Genomic DNA, 13,716 nt, shown 5'->3' on the forward strand with positions numbered 1-13,716 from the left:
GAAACACAGGTATATCATATTAAGTTAACCATATTAAATCATATAAAAAATTTGAAATTATAGCTGAAAGCAAAGGTTTTCAGCCATAACCCGGTTGACCGACTCGGTATTTCCACGCAACTACTAAGTACATACAAAGAATCATCAGCATCGTGAGTTATGTACGTTCAATTTGCCGCAGATCTGACGTCATGTTTCTGTCGGTTGTCGAGTTGGGACGTGTGTCATGTCATATTAGTGTCAATGTCATTGTCAAGAGAGATAGACTAACAGTTTGTAACGGCCATACAAGACAATAAATGAGTTGGGCATTGCGTCATCATGCAAGCGAAGCTCGAATGTGTTTCATTTATAAACTAGAGGCCGCCCGCGACTCCGTCCGCATGGAAACCCTATCAATCCCGCGGGAACTCCGGGATAAAAAGTAGCCTATGTGTTATTCTGGGTCTTCAGCTACCCACATACCAAATTTCATGGTAATCGGTTCAGTAGTTTTTGCGTGAAAGAGTAACAAACATCCATACAAACTTTCGCCTTTATAATAGTAGTAGGATATCCTAAATAATCATAAATTCCTATATGAAACAGGTACCACCTGACATACCAACAAAGGGCCGTCAAGATCACAGATCACTCATCTCTCTATCATTAAGCCAAACAGCTGAACGTGGCCTATCAGTCTTCAAGACTGTCGGCTCTGTCTACCCCGCATGGGAAATAGACGTGACAATATGTATGTATGTATGTTATTTACGTCAATTTGCCGTAGATCTGACGTCATGTTTCTGTCGGTTGTCGAGTTGGGACGACCTGACATACCAACAAAGGGCCGTCAAGAGAATCGATTTACCCGTGTTGTGGGTCGATGAAGATGCGTTCAAAATTGCTTTGAATAATTATAAAGGTAAGTCTATATTGAATTGGTGCGGTAGTGTGGTTCTCGGCACCAATTATAAAATAAGCTCCGTCTCTTTCCAATTGCAGTCGTAAAAGGCGATTAAGGGATAGGCGCTAATAGAAGAAAAGGATAGAACCACTCCATCTCGTTCCCATGGATGTCGTAAAAAGCGATTAAGGGATAGGCTTATAAACTTGGGATTCTTCTTTTAGGCGACGGGCTAGCGACCTGTCACTTTATATGAATCTCAATTCAATCAGTGACCCATGAGTATTTTCAAGATTGTTCGCTCTGTCTACCCCGCAAGGGATATAGACGTGATAAAATGTATGTATGCAATGTTATTCCTAATTATACCTGTTCTAAAGTGCCGTGTAGTTTAGAATAGTACCACCCCCTCATTTTTGCCCATGAAAGTCTTAAAAAGGCGACTAAGGGATATGCTTATAAACTTTGGATTCTTCTTTTAGGCGATGGGCTAGCAACCTGTCACTATTTGAATCTCAACTCTTATCTTTAGCCGTTTGGCCAAAGATAAGAGTTGAGATTTAAATCCGAAAGCTGAACGTGGCCTATCAGTCTTTTCAAGACTGTTAACTCTGTCTAACCCGCAATGGATATAGACGTGACCATATATATGTATATGTAGTTTTATTTCATTGTATTATTTCGCGTTTAGATTCCCAAATAGGTGAATCCTGGTTCGACAAGATGGTGTTATCATACCACGAGGAGACAAGGAACAGCGCTCGTTGGCTGAGTGACGTGGCCAAGTGGCCGCGGAGGAGGTTCCAGGAGTCTGCTGTGAGTATTTGACAATGAAGTATCCTATAATAATACATACATACACACATATGGTCACGTCTATGTCCCTTGCGGGGTAGACAGAGCCAACAGTCTTGAAAAGGCTGAATGGCCACGTTCAGCTGTTTGGCTTTAAGATAGAATTGAGATTCAAATAGTGACAGGTTGCTAGCCCATCGCCTAAAAGAGGAATCCCAAGTTTGTAAGCCTACTCCTCAGTCGCCTTTTACGACATCCATAGGAAAAAGATGGAGTGGTCCTATTGGTTTTTCTATTAGGGATATAGACGTGATTATATGTATGTATGTATCCTTTCTGGCTTTAATCCCGGACACATACTCACCACTCTGGATAAAAGCCTGGGGTATACCTTCGACCATGGACCCTGGATTGGGTGAGTCAGGTTTGTACACGAAGCGACTCCCGTCTGACCTCCGCAACCTTTGCAGGGGAACCTGACCCGTGTTGGATCGATCATGGTTACACATGCAGTTGCCTGAATGTGCAGGTTTTCTCACGGTGTTTTCCGACTGGCCGGGATTCGAACCCGGGACCTCCGGTGTCACAGACAAGCGTACCTACTACCGCTGCGCCACAGAATCCGTCTGAGAGTCAGCTTTAGTGATTTTAATCTTTTAGGGTGTAAATACACTTAGTATTAATTTTTAAGGTTGATAAATATATCGTCGTCATTGACGTCTGATGAAAATGCTGCAGTGTAGTTTGTTCCGCCGCTTCTTCTACACATGCACTTTTGAAGCCACAGTAGTTGTAATTAGATTTAAGTGATGTGACGTCAATAAGTGATACCTTGTATACAATTTTGAAAATAAATCTATTCTACGAGTATTCTATTCTATCGTGATACCGATAAATAACGTTATAAATCTACCGATTAATAACGTTATAAATCATGTGCAGGTCGCCGAAGCTCTGTCCTGGCAGTTGGAAGAGGAGCCGTGGGTGTGCCGGATGTCGAAGAGAGATTGTCTCGTAGAATGGTCGGCTAGGCTTATGATCAGGTAAGATTATTCATACGTGCATAAGTTAATGAGTTTTAAAGTAAATAAGTGAACAAGTGAATAGGTTTGATTAAGTGAATAGCTAAAGTAGTGAATAAGTGAATAGCTTAGTTAGTGAATAGCTAAATTAGTGAATAAGCGAATAGCTAAAGTAATGAATAAGTGAATAGGTAAATTAGTGAATAAGTGAATAGGTAAATAAGTTTATAAGTACATATAAATTTAAACACGTATATTTTGTGTTGTGTGTTGTTCCATTAAGTTACTGATGCGATTTTGTACAAGAATCGATTAATCAACCTAAGAACTTATTATACATGCATATAGTCACGTCTATATTCCTCGCGGGATAGACAGAGCCAACAGTTTAAATAAGACTGAAAGACCACGTTCAGCTGTATGGCTTTATGATGGCATTGAGATTCAAATAGTGACAGGTCGCTAGCGCATCGCCTAAAAGAAGAATCCCAATTTTATTATCGTATCTTTCTATTTATTCAGAGCCGCTCAAGCAAACGAAAGAGAAGCAATGTACCCGTCTCGTTCTAACGAATTACTGTGGTGCGTGAGAGCGAACGAGATGGGGCTATATCGCGGCGTGTTGCAATGCTGCGATCGGAATAATATTGCGTAAGTCTTAGTTTGTAATTTACTATTGAATATAAGTATATAGTTGTCAATATAAATTTTGCACTCTTGTTAATAGTTGCAGTGCAGTTTGTTTCGCCGCTTCTTCTACACATGCGCTTCGGAAGCGGTGGTAGTTATAATTAGATTTAAGTGATGTGACGTCAATAAGTTATACCTTTATCCAATTTTGATAATAAATCTATTCTATAAAGAAGAGTTGGAAATACTTAAATCCTTTGACGCATTCCCTTGGTTTTTTTTTACAGAGATTTGTATGATGAAGAAAAAATATCTTGGCATCACCAGAAATTGTTAAGTCTAAAAGGGATGGCGCTCGAGCGTAACGATAGAGATTTACTGCGGGATGCACTAGATTCGGCAGGTAATATGAAATAAAAAAAAAGTCTAAATAATTTTTATAAGCAGTAAAAATGAATATATTTACGGGACAAATTACATGGATAAAAATAACCTCGAAGTAAGTTCGAGACTTGTGTCACGAGATACTATCATCAAGCCAAAATGCTGAACGTGGCCATTCAGTCTTTTTAAGACTGTTGGCACTGTCTACCCCGCAAGGGATATAGACGTGACTATATGTATGTTTGTATGTAATTCATGAAATTATGTACCATTTTTTTTCAGTAAGCTTAACATCAGATTTACAAGAAATCACACCGGACGCCATTGGCATATACAAACAGATATTTTTATTGCAGCAACATTTAAACGGTGAGAAAAATCTTAATTTATGATATCTATCCTACTAATATTGTGCAGTGCTGCAGTGTAGTTTGTTCCGCCGCTTCTTCTACACAAGCGCTTCGGAAGCGGCAGTAGTTATAATAAGATTTAAGTGATGTGACGTCAATAAGTACCTGTTATCTCATTTTAAGTGAATGTATATTCTTATGAGAAATAAAGTTCTTTAAACCTATAAGTGATACCTTGTGTCCAATTTTGAAAATAAATCTATTCTATTATAAATGCGAAAGTTTGTATGTCTGGATGTCAGTATGGATGTTTGTTACTCTTTCAAGCAAAAACTACTGAAACGATTACGGTGAAATTTGGTATGTGGGTAGTTGAAGACCCAGAATGCCATATAGGCTACGTTTTATCCCGGAGATCCCGCGGGATTGATTGTTACGTTATAATAGGGTTTTAAAGCGGACGAAGTCGCGGGCGGCCTCTAGTATATTATAATAGCGTGATATGCCGTGTGATTTCCAGGACTTTAGAATCGAACCACTCGCACGGATGTCGAAAAAGGCGGCTAAGGGATAGACTTATAAACTTGGGATTCTTCTTTTAGGCGATGGGCTAGCAACCTGTCACTATTTGAATCTCAATTCTATTATAAGCCATATAGCTGAACGTTGCCTTTCAGTCTTTGTGAAACTATTGCCTCTGTCTACCCCGCAAGGGATATAAATGCGACTATGTGTATGTATTTTATACATAACATACTCGTATAATCACGTCTATATACCCTGCGGGTCAGACATAGCCAACAGTTATCAAAAGAGTGAACGGCCACGTTAAGCTGTTTGGCTTAATGATGGAATTGACATTTTAATTTTATACATTTTATTTTTTATCAAATCAGCTTTACATTTTCCATTGCAATGCGAAAGTTTAAAAAAATAACAAACAAACAAACATACATTTTAAACTTAATTTCCAGAATTAACCACAGCGAGTGTGAACGGTATATTAGAAAAGGTGACCCGACCGACGGATCAAGATTCGATTCTGAACAGCAAATCAACGCTCACAACTTTATACGAATTGGCGTTGGTACATTACGACCGACAGTGGTCCGATGGTGAGTTAAACATGCACTAATTTTTTTTACCCGCGCTAATTTAGCGCCAACTACTTTAAAAAAAAAAAACTACGAAATTAGAATCGCGTATGAAAAGCGACGAATTGAGCGACATGTACAAAGATAAGAGAAAAGAATTTAACGCTACCTACGAAAAGCGACGAATTTAACGCTACCTACAAAAGACGACGAATTTAACGCTACCTACAAGAAAAACCAGGATTTTCGCGAAAACTATAGATGGAACTGTGTCTACCCCGTAAAGGATGTATATGTGACAATATATATATATATAATAGCTGAACGTGGCCTTTCAGTCTTTTCAAGACTGTCGGCTCTGTCTACCCCCTAAGGGATATAGACGTGATGATATGTATGTATGTATACATATATATACATTTCATTCTCTTTACAGATATAAAAAACCAAGACGAAGTCATAAAGCATCTTGCTAACACGTTATACAAGATGCGGGAGTCGAACGTGGGGCCTGCCGACAAGCACTTGGCCCTGTTACTCAACAGGCTGCGCGGGCACTCCGCTGGGAAGATGGCGGACGGTGACGTCACAGATACCATAATGAAATTGGTATGATTTGCATTTTGACAGTACCTACTAGTACCTGGGTGACCGAGCGGTACTTTTCTGCCATAGTGTGCACACGTATACAAATTGACAAATGAGTTTACAAGACTGGTTGGCTTTGTCTACGTCGTAAAGGATAAAAACGTGATTATATGTATGTATGTACTATGCCTTTTCTAAAATTTATTCCAATTTTTACAGCTCATTTAGTGTTGTTCTATAAAGTTAATAAGCCTTAGTTGCCTAAATAAATAAATATACATGAAAACATAAAAAAAAACATAACTTCCTAAGCTGACTTTATTATTATATAGTGCGTATTGACGAAATATTCATATTGAAATCATTCATTTTACATTCATTCATGTTTTTTAATGTGCATTCGTCCACGATTTACATTTAAGAAATCTAACATTTGTAAATTGACGTCTGGTGAAAATGGCGCAGTGTAGTTTATTCCGCCGCTTCTTCTACACATGCGCTTCAGAAGCGGGAGTAGATATAATTAGATTTAAGTGATGTGACGTCAATAAGTAATACCCCAGCTGAACGTGGCCTATCTGTCTTTTCAAGACTGTTGTCTCTGTCTACCCCGCAAGGGATGTAGACTCGACTATATGTATGTATGTAAAAAAATAATAATACTATGTACTTCCAAAACAGTACCTTTCTCCAGCTAACATTATTATTATTATTGTTTTCTTTCTTTGTTTTGTTTTGAATGAATGAATGAATGAATTTATTTATTTAAGTAAGTAACAAAAGACTCATAATATGTTAGTAGTGCTTATTATTATGTTAGTACAAAAACTATATATTTTTAAACAGTTTTACCCAGAAAACCAATATTTGGACGAGTTCACCACGGAACAGATATCTAACGTCCTACATTTATTCGGGAGGCGACCTCCAGGAACATCAAAACTCGGGGAGTTGAAGAAAATGTTGGCGACGATACGTGACGCGAGCCACAGTATGATGGAGTATTGCAGGAGATTGGTGGGGGCTGTTGGTAGGAAAGGTAGGATACATATAATCACGTTTTTATCCCTTGCGGGGTAGACAGAGCCAACAGTCTTGTAAAGACTGAATGGCCACGTTCAGCTGTTTGGCTTAATGATAGAATTGAGATTCAAATAGTGACGGGTTGCTAGCCCATCGTGATTCTATTTTTAGGCGATATTAAAAAAAGAATAACAAGTTTATAAGCTTATCCCTTAGTCGCCCTTTACGACATCCTACGACATCATTAAAAATCGGACTGGCGAAGGCGACTAAAGGAAAGGACGACTTATGGAGTATTGAGATTCAAATATTGACAAGTTGTTAGCCCATCGCCTACAAGAAGAATTCCAAGCTTGCCAATGAATGTCGTAAGAAGCGACTAAGGGCACTCCCTTAGTCGCTTCTTACGACAAGTAAACACTTTCATATAAATTTATGAAAGTATTTATTTCTATATATCTATCATTAAGCCAAATAGCTGAACGTGGCCATTCAGTCTTTTCAAGACTGTTGGCTCTGTCTACCCCACAAGGGATATAGACGTGACCATATGTTTGTATGTATGATTCTATGTATATAAATTTATTTTTTATAATTTCAAGATCTTTTCATACATATGAATACTCGAGCGTGCAGTTTTAAAATCTATTTTTTTTTTATTTTTTCAATCACCACAGAGAAATGGTGCGAGATATTCGACAGAATAAGAGACATGATGGAGAATCCCTACGTCGGCTCCGACTACCATCTGCTGGCCGCGCAGAAGGAGAAACTTTACGCTATTGCCGATTTTGGTGAGAGATTATGCTACTAATATTATAAATGCGATAGTTTGCGAGTATGTCGGGATGTCAGTGTGGATGTTTGTTGCTCTTTCACGCAAAAACTACTCAAAATTCAAAATTTTTATTCATTAATATATGATACTTCATATCGCTTAATAATTGTCAAAACGTATGGTTTAACGACATTGGTTGACGTCAAATAAATTACTTAAAACTAAGTTTACTGCCGCTTCTACTGAACCGATTACGATGAAATTTGGGTATGTAGGTAGCTGAAGACCCAGATTAACATATAGGCTACTTTTTATTCCGGAGTTCCCGCGGGATTGATTCCACGCGGACGAAGTCGCGGGCGGCCTCTAGTGTTATACAAAAGAGTTAGTTTAGTTGTCAAATAAGTAAACTAATTAGACTATTTTTCATAGTTATTAATGAATGTGCCGTGTGGCACTAATAGAAAAAAGAATGGGACTACTCCATCTCTTTGTCTCATGTTGTAAAAGGCGACTAAGGAATAGGCTTATAAACTTGGGAATCTCAATTCTATCTGCCAAATAGGTGAACGTGGCCTGTCAGTTTTTCAAGTATGCTGACTCTGGCTACCCCGTAATGGATATAGACGTGATCAAATGTATGTTATTATTAATCGAAAATATGTCAATTATCTAACGTGTTACCATTATTTCTATCGCCTAAACTATTTGACGGCCTCTGTGGCGCAGCGGTAGCAGGCTTGTCTGTGATACCGGAGGTCCCGGGTTCGAATCCCGGCCAGGGCGTGATGAGAAAACAACTTTTTCTGATTGGCCTGGGTCTTGGATGTTTATCTATATAAGTATTTATTATAAAATATAGTATCGTTGAGTTAGTATCTCGTGACACAAGTCTCGAACTCACTTCGAGGCTAACTCGATCTGTGTAATATGTCCCGTAATTATATTTATTTATTTTATATTTATTTTCACACAAAAAAAAACGAAACCATTTCACACAGATTCCACCGCCAGAGATGAGAAACTACAAACTTTACGCTCGGTCATGGTGACACTGGACCTTCCGGCCAAGTCCAGTCTGCGCGTGCGCCAGCTGTGCCCGGCGCTGTGTCTCGCCGACTGGGCGGCCCTGGTGCCGGGGGGAGTCTCCAAGGTGGAGGACCAGGTGAGAGTGGCCGACCTCCTTCCAAGTCCAGTCTGCGCGTGCGCCAGCTGTGCCCGGCGCTGTGTCTCGCCGGCTGGGCGGCCCTGGTGCCGGGGGGAGTCTCCAAGGTGGAGGACCAGGTGAGAGTGGCTGGCCTTTTTTGTTTCCGAGTTCCTACTTAGATAAAGTAGGAACTCGGAAACAAAAAAGGCATACTAATATTATAAAGCTGAAGAGTTTGTTTGTATGTTTGAACGCGCTAATCTCAGGAACTACTGGTTCGAATTGAGAAATTATTTTTGCGTTGAATAGACGATTTATTGAAGAAGGTTTAAGGCTATATAACAGCACGCTGCCTTTCAAGACCGTTAGCTCTGTCTACCCCGCAAGGGATGTGGACGTGATCATGTGTAAGTATGTATCTATTAAACGAGCAATATTCTTGAAAACTGAATGAATAAAAGATTACCGCGTTCAAACAAACAAACCGTGCCGTGTGGTTCCCGGCACTATTACAAAAAAGAATAGGACCACTCCATCTCTTTCCCATGGATGTCGTAAAAGGCGACTAAGGGATAGGCTTATAAACTTAGGATTCCTCTTTTAGGCGATGGGCTAGCAACCTGTCACTATTTGAATCTCGGTTCTATCATTAAGCCAAATAGCTGAACGTGGCCATTCAGTCTTTTCAAGACTGTTGGCTCTGTCTACCCCGCAAGGGATATAGACGTGATCATATGTATGTATGTATGTATGTAAACAAACAAACATTCAAATTCTTCAGCTTTATAATATTAGTATAGATGAAAACTAGATCTGCTTACAATATATAACAGGGTGACTTTTAATTCAACTGCATAAATTTAACTGTTAAGTGTACTCATATAAAGGATATTTAAAAACGTTAAAAGAAAATTATCGGTGCATATTTCAAAAAGTACGAAAAAAATAAAAGTATCAAAATCCCCGATCCTAAATACATCATAATATCACCCCGGCCGGCGGAAAAGCGACACGTAAGATTCAGAGGTCAACTCATTCAGCTGAGCGATCTCGACAACTCTGTACTTTACTTGATCTTGATACTAGAAAAATAATTTATTTTTCAGACATTTATTTACATGTTTAGTTTTAATTTCTTTTTCTAGTCTTTAATAAAGCGCGTGACGTAGTTTCTGAGGGTTTTTTAAATGTGAAAATGATGACGTTTAATTTAAATAAAAATAGGCTCAAACGACTCAGAAGCATGGGTATAGTCTATGTTTAAAAGGATGCAGTTGTTTTAAATGTCACCCTGTATATATATATGTATGCTTATTTAAAATATATGTACATAATTCCGAAGCCTTCAAAGGTAGAATAGGTGTTAACAGAAACTGTACTTGAATACTTAAGACCTATGTATTCTTTTTTGTATTGGTGCCGGGAACCACACGGCCAATAAATGATTATGATTATTTCGTATGTATATATATATATATATATATATATATATATATATATATATATATATATATACATATATATATATGTGAATATATGTATGTATGTATATATATATATATATATATATATGTATGTTTATGCGTGTACACCAGGTGACAGTGATAACAGACAGCGCCCGGCGGCCGTGCGTGATAACACTAGTGTCTGCGCGCGGCGCGCGTCGCCGCTACATGCACAAGGCCGGCGAGCCGCTGCTGCGCGACGCCGCGCTCAGCAGGCTCTGTCCGCCCCGCTACACGGTGAGATCAACTCTCTGTCAATAGAATAGAATAGATTTATTTTCAAAATTGGATACACTGGTATCACTTATTGACGTCATATCACTTAAATCTAATTATAACTACGTAGTACACCTAGTGTAGAAGAAGCGGCGGAACAAACTACACTGCTGCGTTTGCACCGAACTTCAATTTACATACACAATTTACATATATGTATGTACATACATATAGTCACGGTAGACAGAGCCAACAGTCTTGAAAAGACTGACAGGCCACTTTCAGCTGTTTGGCTTGATTGACGATAGAATTGAGATTCAAATAGTGATAGATTGCTAGCGCATCGCCTAAAAGAACAATCCCAAGTTTATGAGCCTATCCCTTAGTCGCCTTTTACGACACCCACGGGAAAAGAAGGAGTGGTCCTATTCTTTTTTTTTTATTAGTACCGGGAACCACACGACATTTATGTATATATGTAAGTTTATTGATTGATTAGAATAGAATAGATTTTTTTTCAAAATTGGATACACAGGTATCACTTATTGACGTCACATAACTTAAATCTAATTATAACTATTACCGCTTCCAAAGCGCATGTGTAGAAGGAGCGGCGGAACAAACTACACTGCAGCATTTTCATCGGACGTCAATATACAAATATAGATACATACATACATACATATGGTCACGTGGTAAGAATCCCAAGTTTGTAAGCCTATCCCTTAGTCGCCTCTTACGACACCCACGGGAAAAGAAGGAGTGGTCCTATTCTTTTTTTTTTTCTATTAGGAACCACACGATATTTATGTATGTATGTCAAGTTTATTGATTGATTGATTGATTGATTGACCCGGTCAGGTGATCCCGACGAGCGCCGACAGCGGCCTCATCGAGTTCTTGGAAGACCATGAGACCCTGTTCTCACTGATAAACAGCGTTTGCGATCTGGACGGTGAGTACTTATATTATCCTATCCTACTACTATTATAAAGGCGAAAGTTTGTATGGATGTTTGTTACTCTTTCACGCAAAAACTACTGAACCGATTACCATGAAATTTGGTATGTAGGTAGCTGAAGACCCAGAATAACACATAGGCTACTTTTTATCCCAGAGTTCCCGCGGGATTGATAGGGTTTCCATGCGGACGAAGTCGCGGGCGGCCTCTTATAGAATACGTCCATTCATATCATCACGTCTGTATCCCTCGCGGGGTATTAGACACAGTCAGCTCAGGAACTACTGGTTCGAATTGAAAAATTATTTTTGTGTTGAATAGACCATATATCGAGGAAGGCTTTAGGCTATATAAAAACACGCTGCAACTATAAGGAGCAAAGAAATATGTTAAACGTTATTTATGCACACGCCATACCGCTCCAAAATTAATCTCTCCTCTCATGGGTCTACTGGAAGAGATTTCTTTTGAAATAAGTAGCACCTTTGTACTAGTATTACTGTTATAAATGCTTCTGTATATAATTTTGTGTACATAAATAAATAAAGAAATAATGAAAAATGTGAAAATAAAATCGGAAAATTATTCATCCTTGAGGGCTTCAATGATGCCCAAAATAACTATTCCACGGGGACGAAGTCGCGGGCACAGCTAGTAAGTAGGTAGAATATAAAACTTTATGAAAACTCACTAATTGCCTACGTTCCGGCCATTTTCTCATTGAATTGATTTATTACCTAAATGTGCCGTGTGGTTCCCGGCACCAATAGAAAAAATAATAGGACCACTCCATCTCTTTGCCATTGATGTAGTAAAAGGCGACTAAGGGATAGGTTTGTAAACTTTGAATTCTTTTAAGCGACAGGCTGTGTGCAGTGTTTAAACACACATACATACATACATATGGTCACGTCTATATCCCTTGCGGGGTAGACAGAATCAACAGTCTTGAAGCCACGTTCAGCTATTGTTGGGCTTAATGATAGAATTGAGATTCAAATAGTGACAGGTTGCTAGCGCATCGCTTAAAAAAGAATCCCAAGTTTGTAAGCCTATTGTTTGTAGTTTATATATATGTATAGTATATAGTACAAAGTAATATATTTTGGTAACTGGATCATTAAGAAAATGTTTTTTTTTTATTTTCAAATCAGAGATATCAATGTCTGTGCCGAGGCCGGCGGACGACGAACTGATAGTGAGCCCCACTCCGCACGCATTCCAGCAACTACGAGACCGCGTGCCCGTCGACGCACTCAGGTAAGTTCAAATGAATGAATGAATGAAGTGAACGAAATGTATGAAGTGAACGAAACGAACGAAGTGAGCGAAACGAACGAAGTGAACGAAATGAATGAAGTGAACAAAATGAATAAAGTGAACGAAATGAATGAACTGAATGATTTATTATGCAATTAATAAGTCATATTACAAACAATACAATAACTATATTGCACCACAATAAATAGACATTCATTTAAAAACTTTGCAGCAAAAGGCGATTTCGTCCAGGTATTTCAGTCCACCTTTGAATTGTGAATGAATTGTACACAAATACATTCAGATATTATATCCCATGTCCGTACATTTCGTGTCGATAACGATAGTCAAATTGTCCCACTGTACTGTGCCGTGTGGTCCCCGGCACTTTATAATAGGACAACTCTCTATATTTTTCCCATGGATGTCGTAAAAAACGACTAAGAGAAAGGCTTGTAATCTTGGAGTTCCTCTTTTAGTGCAACCTCTCATTATTTTGTATCTCAATTCTATCATATAAGCGGAACGTGGCCTTTCATTTATTTAAAGACTGTTGGCTCTGTTTAGCCAACATGCATATAGTAATATGTAATTAAAGTTTATCTTTTTATACATGTTTTTTTTTTATTTTGATACATGTTTTGATTTTGATGACGTGACCATATGTATGTATGTATGTTGTTTTTTTCTCATTCTTCTTCAGAACCGCTGTCGAACGCAACAGTTCGTGCTTCGAAGACTTTCTGATGAAGAAGAGGAATTTCCAGGACAGCCTAGCGACCATGGCCATATCTGATTGGATATTAGGTATGATGCGATGACGCCGTGTGGTTCCCGGCATTAATCGAAAAAAAATAATGCGGACCATTCTCATCTCTTTCTCATGGATGTCGTAAAAGGCGACAAAGGGATAGGCTTACAAAGTTGGGATTCTTTATAGGCGATGGGCTAGCAACCTGTCACTATTTGAATCTCAATTCTATCTTAAAGTCAAATAGCTGAACGTGGCCATTTAGTATTTTCAAGACTGTTGGCTCTGTCTAACCCGCAAGGGATATAGACGCGATTATCCAGTTG

The 13,716-nt window shown here is 38.7% G+C and overlaps 1 protein-coding gene across 1 annotated transcript in view; it reads left to right on the forward strand.

Annotated features, from left to right (window-relative positions):
- Positions 1–13,716, forward strand: part of LOC106129217 (uncharacterized) — a 30,664-nt gene that overhangs the window by 12,427 nt on the left and 4,521 nt on the right. The window contains exons 12-27 of the mRNA XM_060953079.1: positions 770–904; positions 1,578–1,702; positions 2,624–2,724; positions 3,226–3,354; positions 3,621–3,736; positions 4,000–4,086; positions 5,042–5,182; positions 5,598–5,770; positions 6,596–6,788; positions 7,450–7,566; positions 8,552–8,834; positions 9,007–9,061; positions 10,293–10,439; positions 11,280–11,373; positions 12,534–12,639; positions 13,343–13,446. Of these exons, the coding sequence (XP_060809062.1) occupies positions 770–904; positions 1,578–1,702; positions 2,624–2,724; positions 3,226–3,354; positions 3,621–3,736; positions 4,000–4,086; positions 5,042–5,182; positions 5,598–5,770; positions 6,596–6,788; positions 7,450–7,566; positions 8,552–8,834; positions 9,007–9,061; positions 10,293–10,439; positions 11,280–11,373; positions 12,534–12,639; positions 13,343–13,446 (2,106 nt within the window). The remainder of the gene's footprint in view (positions 1–769; positions 905–1,577; positions 1,703–2,623; positions 2,725–3,225; positions 3,355–3,620; positions 3,737–3,999; positions 4,087–5,041; positions 5,183–5,597; positions 5,771–6,595; positions 6,789–7,449; positions 7,567–8,551; positions 8,835–9,006; positions 9,062–10,292; positions 10,440–11,279; positions 11,374–12,533; positions 12,640–13,342; positions 13,447–13,716) is intronic.

The sequence above is a fragment of the Amyelois transitella genome, chromosome 31 (genome assembly GCF_032362555.1).
Source record: "Amyelois transitella isolate CPQ chromosome 31, ilAmyTran1.1, whole genome shotgun sequence".
In the NCBI taxonomy this organism is placed as follows: domain Eukaryota; kingdom Metazoa; phylum Arthropoda; class Insecta; order Lepidoptera; family Pyralidae; genus Amyelois; species Amyelois transitella.